The sequence below is a fragment of the Chiloscyllium plagiosum genome, chromosome 1 (genome assembly GCF_004010195.1).
Source record: "Chiloscyllium plagiosum isolate BGI_BamShark_2017 chromosome 1, ASM401019v2, whole genome shotgun sequence".
NCBI lineage: Eukaryota > Metazoa > Chordata > Chondrichthyes > Orectolobiformes > Hemiscylliidae > Chiloscyllium > Chiloscyllium plagiosum.
In genome coordinates, this window is record NC_057710.1 from 142722710 (window position 1) to 142738698 (window position 15989).

At 42.7% G+C, this 15989-nt stretch overlaps 1 protein-coding gene across 2 annotated transcripts in view; it reads left to right on the forward strand.

Annotated features, from left to right (window-relative positions):
- Nucleotides 1–15989, forward strand: part of LOC122555879 (annexin A10-like) — an 84088-nt gene that overhangs the window by 20079 nt on the left and 48020 nt on the right. For both annotated transcript variants that reach the window (XM_043702116.1, XM_043702124.1), the window contains exon 3: nucleotides 9219–9313. In XM_043702116.1, the coding sequence (XP_043558051.1) occupies nucleotides 9219–9313 (95 nt within the window). The remainder of the gene's footprint in view (nucleotides 1–9218; nucleotides 9314–15989) is intronic.

Below are 15989 nucleotides of genomic sequence, written 5' to 3' on the forward strand. Positions count from 1 at the left end.
CAGAGGGATTGGAGGGCTGCGCGTTGTGAGGGTGACAGGTTGGAGTGGGGGAGGGGGGTAGACAGGTTGAGGCGGTTAATGTCCTGGCGGCAGTTGGAAATGAAGAGGTCGAGGGCAGGTAATAGGCCAGCGCGGAGTGTCCAGGTGGATGCAGTGTGTTGGAGGTGGGCGAAGGGGTCCTCGGAAGGTAGCGGGAGTCCTGATTGTGAAAGTATCAAGCAGATTTGACAAATTGGATCGATTGATGAAGGAGTCCATAAATGTAGTGCCTTGCTGTTTCCAGGACAAAAGTAGCTGCATCTTTCCATATACAGCTGACTATCACCATGGAATGTCAGGTTCAGCAAGCTTACTGTCTGCTGTATATACACACAGGCCTACACTCCATTCCTGAAGCCAAAGGTACTGGGCATCAATAAGAAGGAGAAAGGACATAATCGGCCTCAACCTCACTCCAGGTGACAACTAAGCAAGCAATTTAAGAGATTTAGGATGCACCTGTGGAGGTGCATAAGATGCATGTGTGTTCCTGTGCACAAAGTGACCTGGCAAAAGCATTCAAGTGACGTCATTGAGCTCTAAAGAGAAGGCCTGAAGTGGTGAAATGGTGTGTGAGTTGGTCTGAAATCAACCGTGATAATGTGATGAGGTCAGTGATTTGAGGATCGAGAATTATGTGAATGAGGGATGGAAGAGGATGGTTTCTAGTTTGAGAGTACATCACAGCCATGCATTCAATATGAGGTCTGTTAAATTAAGGTGTCTGCCTACAGTGTGTGGGCCTCATAGTAAAGTCCACATGACTACAGAAAGCAAGGAAGGACACTTGTATGTGATTGCATTTTAACCCAAACTTCTTACTTTTTACACAAAATATGCATGCATTATCATGTACATTTTGAGTTGTCAAAGTTACCAAACATATATGTGATTGTTGCCATGCATCAGCAACTGTTTGTTATTCCAGCCACTTCCTCTCTAGTCTGTTTATTTACAAAAGGCAAACTTGATTTTAAAAGTGCTTGTAACTGTTGTGATACATATGTTTGGTCAGCTCCTTCTTCAACATCTGCTGGTTCGAATGGTGCACTCCATGGTTCAGTTTCAGATTCTTCTCAGCTGGTTTATACTGTGGCCTTAGACTGCTGTTTTCTTCAGAGGCATTAGCTGTATATGACAGGTGATCTTTTCAGTTTGTGACTCCAGCTTCAAGGCTCCTGCAGTGAACCCTCTGCACTGTTTGTCCGTCTGTTCATCAGTTGATGTGGCCCGCGAAGTACTGTAAATCTTTTCTGATGCATTTAGGGTTATTAATCAGAGCTGTCAACTTGCCTCTGCTCAGATGAATGGCTTTACTTTTGTACTTAATAACTGGAATTCCAGGTCCTCAGATTAGTCATAGTATTGGGCACTCAGATTAATATGCCCTCTCTGTGTGCATGCTGTTCCATCACAGAGTTCTCAACATTAGGTTTTTTTCAGCTTTGGATTGCCATTTGGTGTAAATTTTCAAGGTTTGTGTAGCTCATAATGTTGGAAGAAACATTAGAGTCAACCTGGCACTTCATATCCATGGGATGCTTTCGTTCTGCTGTATTGATTGCAATAGTTACAAACTATTTTCCCCTTTAGGTTTGAACTTTCTGCAAGATGAAGAGTGAATTATCTAAATCTTCATCCTGCATTTCTCCAGTGCCTACGCTTGACATTGCATGTTGATCAATGGACTCTTTTTCACCTTAATCCATAGTATTCAACATGTACAGTACATGGGTAACTTTCATTTGGAGTTCAAAACATGCCTTTAAAGCCTTCAAAAAATACCTTCTCTGTGATATTTCTGCTTTTGAGCCAGATTTAGGGTAGGATATGTTTTAAAGCAATCTCTTCCCAATAGCGATAAAAGTGTAGTAACTTGCAATCGCTCCAGCTTGCCCAACAAATCTGTTGCTATTTTGTAATTCTATATGGAAGCAATCTCAGGTTTTCCTTCATATCCCCTATCATTTAAACAGAGATTAGTTGGGAAAAGCTGCAGTCATTTCCACCTAACCAGTTTTTTTTTTGACTGTGGCTTTCTTTGTTGTTCTTTTTCATTTCAGTAACACAGGTCACAACTCTGCAATATCTGTCTCCCTGGGAAACAAGCCCACTGCCCCTTGGCCGAACACTTTAATTCCCCCTCCCATTCCCCCCAAGGACATGCAGATCCTGGACCTCCTCCATCGCCAAATCCTTACCACCTGACGCCTGGAGGAAGAATGCCTCATCTACTGCCTAGGGACCCTCCAACCACATGGGGCCAATGTGTATTTCACCAGTTTCCTCATTTCCCCTTCCCCCACCTTACCCCAGATCCAACCTTCCAACTCAGCACCACCCTCGTGACTCGTCCATCTTCCTTTCCATCTATCCGCTCCACCTTCCTCTTTGACCTATCACCTTCACCCCCACCTCGATCCACCTATTGAACTCTCAGCTACCTTTCCCCCAGCCCCACCCCACTCTCATTTATCTCTCACAAGCCTCATTCCTGATGAAGAGCTTATGCTCAAAATGTCAATTCTCCTGCTCCTAGGATGCTGCCTGACTGGCTGTGCTTTCCCACCACTGCACACTCAACAATATCTGTCTCCCCGTCAGTATTTCTTGCGCCTCTACAACAGCCATCCTAGTGCTTCTTCTGACAGTATGTTTCAATGTCCAACACAGCACTGTGTTCAAAACAAGACCTTTATTGAAGTGAACTTGTGATGTCTGCCTTGTGTGTGTATGTATGTGTGTGTATGTCTAATGACAGAGATCACACAAGTACAGCAAACTGGAAAGGACATCTGTACATGGATCTTTCCCAGATCGAAGAAGGGTTGCAAGTGAAATATCCAATAGCCATTGCTAAGTCTATCTTTACCTGTATTTATGTATGATTTGAACATGAGTGAAGGAAACATAAACTCAGATTTGTTGATGACATAAAATTTTGACAAATGGTGAGCATAACTGTAAAATACTCCAGGAGGACATAAATGTACAGAACGGGCAGATACTAAATGTACAGTTTTATGAGAAAGTGAGAGGAAATGCATCTTGGAAGAATAAAACAAAGAATGTAATGGAAATCCACTACACTGTGGAAATAAGCAGAGAGCCCTAGCGTTTTAAATATCTAATCTTTGAAAATGCAGATAGTTAAAGTCAAAACAAAGAAATTAAAATGTGGTGTTAAAAGTAGAAATATTCAGCACATAAATTAATGCAAACTTTGGTTTGGCCAATATTAAGGTACAGTTTGAAGTTTTGAGTTTCTCATTATAAAAAGGACAGCCACAGAGAGAATACTGTTTTGATTCAACAGGGTGACGCTGGCAATGGGAAATCATTATTGTGAGCAAAAACCCGAGATACAAAGACTATTTCTACCTCAGCGAAGATAGGTGGGATGCTATCTGATTTGGTGACTGTCTGTAATGTTTTCAGTTTTTAATTACAGAAGATGAGGTAACTTTGGCCTTGGAAATTAAAGGAAATTACATAAAGAGTACGTGTTCATTCCATATTTATTTTCACTCCCATAATGCACATGAAAATTAGGAGAGATGCGGAACAGACACCTAATCTAATATCACCCATTTTACACTGTTGTTTTTAGTTAAAATTATTGCCATTAATTTTAGTTTATTGTAAGGGATTATGCGCTGCAGGTATAACATATTCCTTAATATGCCCTTGCTGGAATTGTCAACGTGTGTTGCAATGGGAGAGTTCCTGGAACAGTTATTCCGGACTGTTTACATTTGCTAATTATAAATTAGATCAGTTTCATCCTTTAACATAAGGGGAGATGGAATTTCAAACATCACTGAAAATCATTTTCTGAAGAAGGTGAAATTACAGTGACTAAATTCCCAAAGTAATTCTTCATAAATAATGTAGTTTTAAAAGATCAAATTTCCATTCATGCACACTAGAAGCGTATGTATTGATTATTTTATTTAAATTTAATGTAAAATAAAATAAAGGAAATAAATTATACACTGTTATCATGGCATCTTTTATAGATGGAAAGGCTTTCCAAAATTTAGTTTTGAATCCTTATAAATGTAAACTATATTATATCAAGAGAACAGATCAGTCAAACAACATTATAAGAACTTAAATGTTATTGCTTGAATTAAAAAAGCAATAAAATTGTATTAGTTTTTGTCCTGTTTCCACTATTATTAATCACATCCATTCTGACAAGACTTCTCTATGAACTAGCTGGTTTCAATTCAACTGAACAGTGCTACTAGTTTATTTAAAGCAATTTTTGTGTTTTAGTCTTTATTACTACCATGCTTTTAAATTATTAATTAAATATTAATTGCCAATCAAATCATCATCATTTCACCACCTACATCTCTCAAATGCAACTTATTTGACAAGGCAACAATCATATTTTAAAACCCATCATGTTATATGTGAATTTGTCTTTCCAGGCAAGTGAGACATTTTAAGGTGTTTTGAATCCCTCAAAGTTAAAATGAGGTTTCAAGAATAGCATTGGGATAGTGGAATGTAACTTTCTGCAAAATGATGGATTGAATTGATCAGACTTCATGTAATTCTGCATTGCCTTATCACAATGAATGGCATGCAACCATAGCACTCTGGGAACAGTAGATTCTAATCCTGAGACAATAACCACATGTCAAGTTATATTTCCAGTTGTATATCTTCTATTTTTATTCTACCATATCGAGAGAATCACTGAAATTTACAGTTGAATTTACAAACTGGATTATCTGCTTAAACACGAGGGGGACTTCGTAACAGCAAATATTTCAAACAGATTAAGATAACATTTGGTAGCAAAGACCTATGTGCTTAACCAGAATGAATAAACCCCAGCCCATATTACGCTTTAGACCTCATTAAAATTAAATGAGTGAGCTATGGATACCTGCTAAGAATTCATAGGCAGTTCACTAATCAAGCTGTTAGATTACATTTAGGTTTGGTTATCCTTAACACAGCAGAATCGGTGCTTTCAATATTCATGCAACTCAATTTTGGAAAGACAGGCATAATGACCTAAAAGGTGATTTCTTAACTGGGATGCCTTAACTTTATTGGAATGGTGCTGGAAAAGCACAGCAGGTCAGGCAGCATCTGAGGAGCAGGAAAATTGACGTTTCAGGTAAAAGCCCTTCATCAGAAATCGGATACTGCCTGACCTGCTGTGCTTTTCCAGTACCACTCTAATCTTGACTCTAATCTCCAGTATCTGTAGTACTCACTTTTGTCTTAACTTTATGTTAGACATGCAATTCCGGCACGAAATATACAATGTATGCAGCAATTCATATTGAATGCTTAGACATCCATTTTGCACTATTACATGTATATTATCTTTTACATTTTTCTGCACAGCCTTGCAAAGGCGATACGTTGTAACTTGATTGCAGCCATGCAACTTAGTGAAAGTGTTTAATTTTTAATTTACAGAACCAACAATCTCATGCTTAAAATTACAGCAGAATCTCTGAAATACAGTAGGATTATTTCTCTAGCAAGATATCGTGAGTGAATTATTGTCATGTAATGCAAATTGATGGTATCTCCTGCAAGATGCAGTAGCTGGAGAATAGTTACGTACAAGTAATAGTGTCAAAACAATCCATTACAGCAGTGAGATTTCCAAGTGTGATTGACAGGGGATTTGAAGACACTACAAACATTGGGTTGAATCTTAATTTTTTATTGCCAAATCTGAGTTGCATCAATTTCTTTGTAAGGCAAGGCCTAGTGGTTTTCTCATTGTATCTTTCCAAACTAACTTCATTAATTACCCAACACCCCCCCCCCCCACCACCACCATGCTGGACCTCAGTTCAAATTTCTGCCAATCTTAGTACGCGATGTTCCTGGAACAACTAACCACTTAGCAGACAACACCCAAGATTAGCATTGCTTGCATCCATGCCAACTTTAAAAGGCATGTTTATCCAAATGGCACTGGCATTCCGAAGCTGCCATGCTCGTCAAAGGACAGAGCTAGAACGTGGCAAAAAAAGAGGAAGATGGCATTGCTATGCTATGACAGGGGCCTGAAGGCCTTGCTCAAGGAAATTGTACAAAAAAGACTGGCAGAGGAGGTCATGCCACCAGACCAGGTTGCCTGTTGAGTTGGTGCTATCTCCAGAGAGCAGAGGAATGTGCAGCATTACAGTAAAAAGTTCAATGACCCACTCTGCCTCCAGGGTAATTGCAACATTCTTCTCTCTGCAAATTTACACTCACTCTGTTCCTATAGACAACTCCTGCCAAGATTCATGCTCTGTCACTCTCACTATTGCCTGCAACAATTTTCCTCATTCACTCTCATTCTTCCACCACTCCACACCGCTAACCCTGCAAGGCCTCTGTGCTGCCTACTCAGTACCTGGGAACCCATCACTATCTTTTTCATCTGCACTAGCCACACACTGTTACTTACTGATTCCATCACCCCACTCGTATCATTAAAGGAGATGACAGCTGATAATTGGGCAGAGTGAGACCACATAGTGAGACCTTAACTCACAAAGAGGCAGGGAGGTGCTGGGAGGCACCCAGCTGGAGGTGGAACCACACAGAGGTTCCTCAGACATCCCCTATCAGGGCATTCCAAAAGTGGCTCAGCCCACCATGCCTGCTCCCCTCCAATCTTTGACGGTTAAACCAAAGGAGGATCAACTTGATTCTGACAAGAAAACCCTTGGCATGTCTGGACTGCACTAGCAGGTTCCACCACAGAGCTCAACCCAGCTGCAGAACAAGGCAGTACACAGACTCATAATGGGAGAGGGAGGAAGAAGAAAACTTATTGAGAATGCTTCGCTGGTCAGGTTGGCAATGGCTTGTATGTGGCTCTCAGGTTATGGATAAATGTTTGTTCTTTAACTGTACATGTGTTGTAACTCTCACTGTATAGGCCAAATGCATTTTATACCATCTGGCATCACAACATGGTCACAAATGTGGATCAATGGTTGCAGGTCTTTGTTGGAAGCCGACTGCACCATCTGGAAGCGGGAGATCAATGAGTACACAACACATCAAGTCACTCTGCCACTCCTCATTCAGCATCCCTCACGTTCATCTCTCTCTTTGCGCAGAAGTGCACTGATCGGCCCTATCCTCATTCTGGTCAACATCTTGTTCCTTACATAAGTGTTGCATGCCTTAGGTTTTCCTTAATCCTACCTGCTAACGCTTTTTCGTATCTCCTTCTGGCTCTGCTAAGTCCATTCTTCAGTTACTTCCTGGCTACTTTGGAACCCTCTAGAGACCTGTCTGATCTCTGCCTCCTCAACCTTAAGTAGGCTTCCTTCTTCCTCTTGACTAGATGTTTGACATTCCTTGTCACCCAAAGATCCTTCACACTACCATCCCTTCCTTGCCTCAGTGGGACAAACCTATCCAGCAATATCAGCAAGTGTTCCCTAAACAATCTCCACATTTCTGTCATACATTTTCCTGAGAACATCTGTTCCCAATTTAAGTGCCCCAGGTCCTGCCTAATAGCATTGTAATTCCCCCTCCCCCAATTAAATACTTTTTCCATACCATCTACTCCTATCCCTGGTTTGATGCCAAGCAGCAAATCCAATATGGCCTCCCCTCTGGTCAGCCTATCTACATATTGAGTCAGGAATCCTTCAGAAGCTGGATTCCTGTCCCTGCACATAAAGTTTGGTCAGATAGGAGGCTGAATAGTGCTGAAGGCAATTGGTCAAAATACGAGGCATTTAACTAACAATAATCCCTCTTAATTGGCAATTCACCACTGCCTGGTGAGAAATCTACCTCACCACTTGTGAAAAGCATAAAGATGGATCAAGATGCTCCCGTCATCAAGATAGGCCTTACCCACTTTTCATCCAAATTTTTAAAAATTTAGGCTTGGGATGTGGGAGCTGCTTGCTGAGTCGGCATATATTGCCTATCCCTAGTTGCCATTGAAAGGGTGAAGATCAGCTTCTTGAACTGCTGCAGTCCATGTGCTTTAGGTTAACCCACAATACCGAAAGGGAAGAATTCAGGATTTTTACCTAGCAACTTGGTTTCCAATATGTTTCCGAGGTGGAGGGAGCAGATGTGATGCCAATGAAACAGGCTGCTTTGTCCTGAATGGCATCAAGCTTCTTGAGTGTTGTTGGAGCTGCACTCATCCAGGCAAATGAGGAGTATTCTATCATACTCCTGACCTGTGCCTTTTAGATGGTAGACAAGTTTTGGAGAGTCAGGAAGTGAGTCACTCACTGCAAAGTCCCCAGCCCTTGACTATCTCTTGTAACCACTGTGTGTATACAGCTAGTCCAATTGAGTTTCTGGTTAATGGTAACCCCAAAATGTTAGGATTGGAGGATTGTGAATGCCATTGAATATTAAGGTCCAATGATTAGATTCTCTCATGTTGGAGATGGTCGTTATCTGGCATTTGTGTGGCGTGATTGTTATTTGCTATTTGGTAGCTCAATTCTGATATTGTCTAGGTCTTTTACACATGAACTGGTCCAATATCTGAGAAGACAAATATGGCGCTGAATACTGCGTAATCTGCCACACATCTTGCCTGAACCCACATCACATAGGCCCCTATAGGATTCCAACCATTAAGATTGTCATTCAGATTATCAGTTAATGATTAATTACACTGCTCCTTTTTTTAATTGAAACATGATATCTAGCTGGTAAGTAATATCTAGCTGGTAAGTAATTAGTCAAAGTAATGCTCTTATCTCACTCAGTAGAATGTGGTAGCACTTAAATCAAACTACTTGATCTCTATAGCCTGAGTGAGTTACTTCTCTCCATCATTCTTCAACTTCTCCATCATTCTCCACAAATGTTTGAATTTTCTTCTTATTTTAAGATAATTCTCCAAGTTAATTATAAAATAACTCATTCATCTAATTCAGCAATTTTGTGAGAGAGAATTCCATGCTCAGTCAGGTCTCTGTGTTCATTTGTTTATTTAAACTCCCTTTTATTATTTTAACAATGATTTTAATTTGATTCCTTACATATGGTATTGCCAGACAATGGAAGTACTGTAATTTCAACCTTGCAAACTCATCAGTTTTATTGGCTTTAGGACACTTTTTTTGATAACATGAACAATATAATACTTAAACCAAAATCTTCAAATTAATATACAAACAAATTCTATTCTTTGTTATTTTTCCATATAGAATGCAATAAAGATGATCTTATTGAAGTTTTAACCCAGCGCTGTAATGCCCAACGGCTCATTATTGCTCAGATCTACAGTGGTTCATATGGACAGGTACGTAGTTTGATATTTTGCTGATATTTGTCATGAGTTAAAATGATCAAGAAAAGTTGAAGATCTCAGATTCTTTCACAAATAGATAACATCCTTTCAGAAATCCTGAAGTCCTTTGTGTCATGTCATCAAGTTATCAGGTAAGGAGTTCTTGACAGTTGTTGAATTTATTTTCCTCGTTTTCCATTTGTAAATGGAGAGTGTTATCACTCTCACCATCTAGACTGAAAGACACTCTCATTAGGGAATTAAGTAAAGGTAGGGGCTTTGATTATAATAGAAGTCCTTGAAATGAAGGAACGGCCCTTGCTTAATTAATTTCTCTTAAAGGGAGTATCTGGCTTAATCTAGAGAGAAGAACATTTAAAAGGCATCTGGATGGGTAAATGAATAGGAAGGGTTTGGAGGGATATGGGCTAAATGCTGGCAACTGGGACCATGTCAGATTGGAATGTCTGGTTGGCATGGACGAGTTGGACTGAAGGATCTGTTTCCATTCTGTGTGACTGTGTGACTCTGTGGTGATATTTTTAAAAATTTGATGGTCTGCAGAGCTTCTTTTTCTTCATCAGACCCGGATTCCCTCAGCACCCCTCCCCTGGTAGTGGACTAGTATTTGACTGCTACGCCATCAAATACCCACCTCCACTGATATTTTACCAAGGGATGCTTTGGCTGTCTCACCCACCCTTGACCTCAAGTGGCCAATTGATTTTATCAGTGAGGAGAGGTGCACAGGCCACATGTTGGTGCCACCTGGTAAAACATGTTACCCCACTGTGCCCTCACCCCCACCTCTTGAACTCATTCAACCAACCATTTCTCTAAGGTCAGCCACACTGGCTTGGTAAAATTCACAACTTGCCGAATTCAGTTCCATATCTCATCAGAACCCACATGATTGCCCAGCAGCTCACAGACTAAGAGCTTCTGAAGGATTCCTGACTCAATATTTAGATAGGTCAACTAGAGCGGAGTTGAAACTTTATTGCTGGAACAGCACAGCAGGTCAGGCAGCATCCAGGGAACAGGAGATTCGACGTTTCGGGCACAGGCCCTTCTTCAGGAATGAGCAGAGAGTGTTCAGCAGGAGAAGATAAAAGGTAGGGAGGAGGGACTTGGAGGAGGGGGCGTTGGAAATGTGATAGGTGGAAAGAGGTCAAGGTGAGGGTGATAGGTCGGAGTAGGATGGAGGCGGAGAGGTCAACAAGAAGACTGCAGGTCAGGAAGGCGGTGCCAGGCGGGAGGGATTCGGCTGAGACAAGGGGGGGGGAGGGGGATGAAGAAACTGGTGAAGTCCAAGTTCATCCCCTGCGGTTGGAGGGCTCCCAGTCGGAAGATAAGACGCTCCTCCTCCGACCGTCGCGTTGTTGTGGTTTGGCGGTGGATGAGTCCAATGACCTGCATATCCTCGGTGGAGTGGGAGGGGGAGTTGAAATGCTGTGCCACAGGGTGGTTGGGTTGGTTCGCCCGGGTGGCCCAGAGGTGCTCCCTGAATCGCTCCACAAGTAGGCGGCCTGTCTCCCCAATATAGAGGAGGCCACACCGGCTGCAGCGGATGCAGTAGATGATGTGGGTGGAGGTGCAGGTGAATCTGTGGCGGATATGGAAGTTTCCCTTGGGGCCTTGGAGAGAAGTGAGAGGGGAGGTGTGGGCGCAAGTGTTGCACCTCCGGCGGTGGCAAGGGAAGGTGCCGGGAGTGGAGGGTGGGTCAGTGGGGGGTGTGGATCTGACAAGGGAGCCGCGGAGGGAGTGGGCTCTACGGAAAGCTGATAGGGGAGGGGAGGGAAATATATCCTTGGTACTGGGGTCTGTTTGGAGGTGGCGGAAGTGACGGCGGATGATGCGCTGTACATGGAGATTGGTGGGGTGGTAGGTGAGGACCAGTGGGGTTCTGTCCTGGTGGCGGTGGGAGGGGCGGGGCTCAAGGGCGGAGGAGCGGGAAGTGGAGGAGATGCGGTGGAAGGCACCGTCGACCACGTCGGGGGGGAAATTGCGGTCCTTGAAGAAGGAGGCCATCTGTGTTGTACGTAATTTGAACTGGTCCTCCTGGGAGCAGATGCGGCGGAGACGAAGGAATTGGGAGAAGGGGAGGGCGTTTTTACAGGGGGCAGGATGGGAGGAGGTGTAGCCCAGGTAGCTGTGGGAGTCGGTAGGTTTGTAAACCTACCGACTCCCACAGCTACCTGGACTACACCTCCTCCCATCCTGCCCCCTGTAAAAACGCCATCCCATTCTCCCAATTCCTACGTCTCCGCCGCATCTGCTCCCAGGAGGACCAGTTCAAAATACGTACAACACAGATGGCCACCTTCTTCAAGGACCGCAATTTCCCCCCCCGACGTGATCGACGATGAGGAGGGTGTCGGTGGAAGGGTACTGGGTGGTACGGTCAGTCGAAGGAGGGTGTCGGTGGAAGGGTACTGGGTGGTACTCCAACTAGAGCGGAGGCCATATTGGATTTGCTGCTTAGCATTAAACCAGGCCAGGTGTCAGATCTCTCGGTGGGAGAGCATTTTGGTGATAGTAATCACAACTCCCTGACCTTTACTAAAGTCATGGAGAGGGATAGAAGTTGACGATATGGGAAAAGTATTTAATTGGAGGAGGGGGAATTACATCGCAATTAGGCAGGAACTAGAGCACCTAAATTGGGAACAGATGTTCTCAGGAAAATGCACAACAGATTTATTATGGTGGGTGTGTTGTCTGTGAGCTATAGTCCCACATCCAAATGAATTGACAACCTGACCACCATAAAATCAGATCAGGGCAGCCCAGCCAAATGGAGGCGGGCCCATCATAAATTTTCAAAAATGCAGTCAGAGTCAACCCTTTCTTGGACACCTGTCCGTGTTTCAAATACTGGTGTCCATACAGCAAATTCTCTTTATCTGTTCAGAGGAGCTGGGTTTCTTTATCCAGGCCAAAATTTATTGCAGATTTCTAATTGCCCTGGAAAAGGTGGTTATTAGCTTCCTTCTTGAACTAGTTCAGACCAGTTGGTCTAGGGATACCAACAGTGATGTTAGAATGAGTGCACTGGAATTTTCACACAATAACAGTGAAGGAACTGTGACTTATGTCTACGACAGGATGGTAAATGACTTTGAGGGGACTTGCAGATGGTGATGAATCTGCTGCCCTTTTCCTTCTTGATGATAGTGGTTGTATGTTTGGGAGCTATACAAGGAATTTGGATGAATTTCTGTAGTGCATCCTGCAGGTGGTACACACTACTGAGTGTCGTCATTGGAGGGATGTGCTGTTCAATCAAGCAGGCTGTTTTGTCCTGGATGGTGTCCTGGATTCCATTGCATTCCTCACTTGTGCCTTGTAGATAGTGGACAGGCTTTGGGGTGAATAAGTATAATTTGTACAAGTTGGCCTTAAATTCAACAAGGTTTGAAAACAAGTGCAAGGACTATGATTAACCTAGAACCTATGCCTCCTGTTATTTAAATGATTATAGCTTGCAGACAGTACTATAAACGTAGAGTGGCTCCTCAACTCTGTGTGGAGCCATAAAATCATTTGAGGCTGGTACCAGCTGTCCTGAATTTATTTTTGAGTTCAGCTTTCATTCAGTATTTCATGTGGCTGTGTAAACATGATAATTTAAAGAGGCTGGCTAGTGGGCAACCTGCAGAGGTACTTTCAGCTTGCACGGCCACGTTGCTAATAGACATGATTAGCTAACAATACGCGAAGCTCGTCAGTCCAACTCTGCCTGACCTTCTCAAAGGGGGAGTGTATTCTGGCTGGAACTGGTTCTGTGTTCAGAAGGAAGTGGGCAAGAAGAACGATGCAACAATATGGCAACGAGCGAGCTCCAAGATTTTCCGATTTTATGTATTCAGCCAAAGTGAATATTTGCAATTGCATTCATGAAGCATAATCACATCCTCAAAGCACTTTACAGCCAGCAGAAATCCACCCCATGTGGCATAGACCCTCTCCTCTGCTGGCAAAATTCATGTGTTTTTTTTGTATTCATTTTTGGGATGAAGACATTGCTGGCTAGCCCAGCATTTATTGCCCATCCCAGAGGGCAGTAAAAAGTCAACCACGTTGCTGTGTGTTGGAGTCACATGTAGGCCAGACCAGGTAAGGATGGCAGTTTCCTTCCCTAAAGAGTATTCATGAACCCAATGGACTTTTCAGGGTCATCATTAGATTCTTTCTTCCAAATTTTTACTGAAATCAAATTCCAACATCTGCTGTAGCTAGATTCAAACTCGGGTCCTCAGAACATTAGCTGGGTTTCTGAATTAACAGTCCAATGGTGATACCACTGGACCATCACCTCTCCTGATAGAGACATAATTAAAGCAGATGTAGAAGTAAAGTAATGTTGGCCCAAAAACGTCACCCCCATGAAGGTCTTTTACTATTTAAATTTGCTGCCAATGTCCATTTGGCATGATGTCAACCAGTCACATTGGTTTGTGCCAGGTCCCAGCCTTGTTTCCAGTATTTTCTTGCCCACGTCCAAAATCTACATCCCTGGGCTAGAAAAATCTGCTTCGTATGTCCCTCAATGTAGCACTCCCTCTGTACATCATTAAGAGGAAAGCCTGAAGTCAAAATGCACAAAACTGTGGTACATCTCAAATTGATGGCCTTCTGGCTCAGAATTGGTGTTAATACCAACGGAGCCAATCTGACACTTTAAACTGTGATTACTGAAAATCTGACAAAAATGCAATGTAGTAAATAAGTCTGTTTTCAGTGGGGTGCCTTTCATCAGAACTCTAGCAATTTTTTTTGTGACTTGTCTGCTCAAGGTGTGAAACAGCTGGCTGTACTTTATAAAGTACAAACAGCACACAGATTGAGGGGTGAGTCAGCAGCTAACTGTCAACAGTGCAAATTAGCACAGTGGCAAAGAGATTTGAGTCATCAGGTTCACAATGCTGCTCATTTTATTCTGAGTCAAATAATCAGCTATTTGTGATAGCCCAGCCTCATAATTTAAACATCATTTAAAGGTACAGATCAAAGGCCATTCTATTTCACCTTGATTTCCATTCGACAAGATCAACAGACCACAATTGCTTTCTGAAAATAGTGAATTGAAGAGTGTAGATACAAAGAAGTAAAAACTGTGAACTTTTGTTGTGTCTTACTCAGAGATACACACTACTTCTCAGAGTAGGAGAGGGATGGAGAAAGAGAATATAAAACTGCATGAGAAACTGTAATGCAAAATTATGTATCAGGATGTAAAATGAGGGAAGTTTAGCTTTTAGACATTCATGGGGTAATCCAATGTTGATTACCAGGCAGAGCCGGTAGGAATGTGATGTGGAAGTGGGTATTTCTGGGGGAAAGCCAGGCTCCTGCTCCAGCCTGGAGATGAATTTTACCCCTCGTGTCTGTAGAAGATTTTTTTTTTAGAGAGATGCTTCTAACCATGAACCATAAGTTTGGAAGCAAAGACACAAGATTTTATCCATCAATCTCAAAAATTATCATTTTCCTAATCTTCTTGTGTGTCATCTAATGACATACTTTCATGGAAAAATTTTCCTGGAAATTTTCTTTCACTGATGTGGAAAGACAGAAAGGCCGACTTACAGGCATAATGTGTTTGCGTCTGGAGATTTTCCTATATGCTTAGCCTCTCCTCCTTAACTCGTCATTTCTTCCCCCTTTTTCTCATTCTCTCTCATGCCACTTTTCTCCTCTCTCACGTATCCCCTCCCCCCTTACTCTTACTGCCTTTTACTTTCCCTCTTCCCCATTACTCTCTTCCTCTTCCTCAGTCTAATTATTCCTTCAGTGTCTAACGTTGCTTGACTTGAAAAGAGCATTTGGTCTTTGCAACCCACTTTCAGACCACAAGACATTGACCAGAGAGTATTAAGTTCAAATTCTGGTCAATTCCTATATGTTGCTTTGGATGTTTCAGAGCTATTCGGGGGAAAGTTTCTCTCCTGGGTGTGATGTGAGGAAACTGGGAATTTATGGTTAGAATGTAAAAAAACAAATCAGATATGCAATTCCAAAGCAAATTTGCCCAATTTTCCCCTCAAGACTTCAATGTCAACTTCAGAATCTTACCCGTGGATGGTGACTATCTTATTTCTGTGCATTTGCAACTCATTAAATCCCAATTCCCCTTATTTATATCATTTCCAAGTCACCTCTCCCAAAAATGGCTCAAGTTCCCAACAAAAATCAAAGGGGATACCTGGTGCCTGTAGGTCAATGAATGCTTCTCTCAGCATCATCTAACTGTTTCTTCACAACAACACTGTCCCTATCTGCTCCACAACTGCCACCCTCCTCCACCCTCCATCCTAGCAGCTTGGCATTGGCAAGCCATCACCATCATCACATAATCGTGGCTACTCTCGGACTAACTTGTACACCATTTAGCCCTTCTTCACCTTACTTTAGAGTTCGGCACGTGCCAGCAATTTAAATAACAAAAATGAATTAACGCTGGAAGGCCCTGGCAGTGGAATCATAGAATCCCACTGGGCAGAAGCAGGCCCACTGAATCTACACCAAACCTCTACAGAGCATCCCACCTGGACCTACCTACCTACCCCCCCCCCGCCCCCCACCCTATCCCTGTAACCGCGCATTTCCTACAACTAATGCATCTGGTCTCCACATCCCTGGACACTATGGGCATTTAGCATGGCCAATTCACCTAACCTGCGCA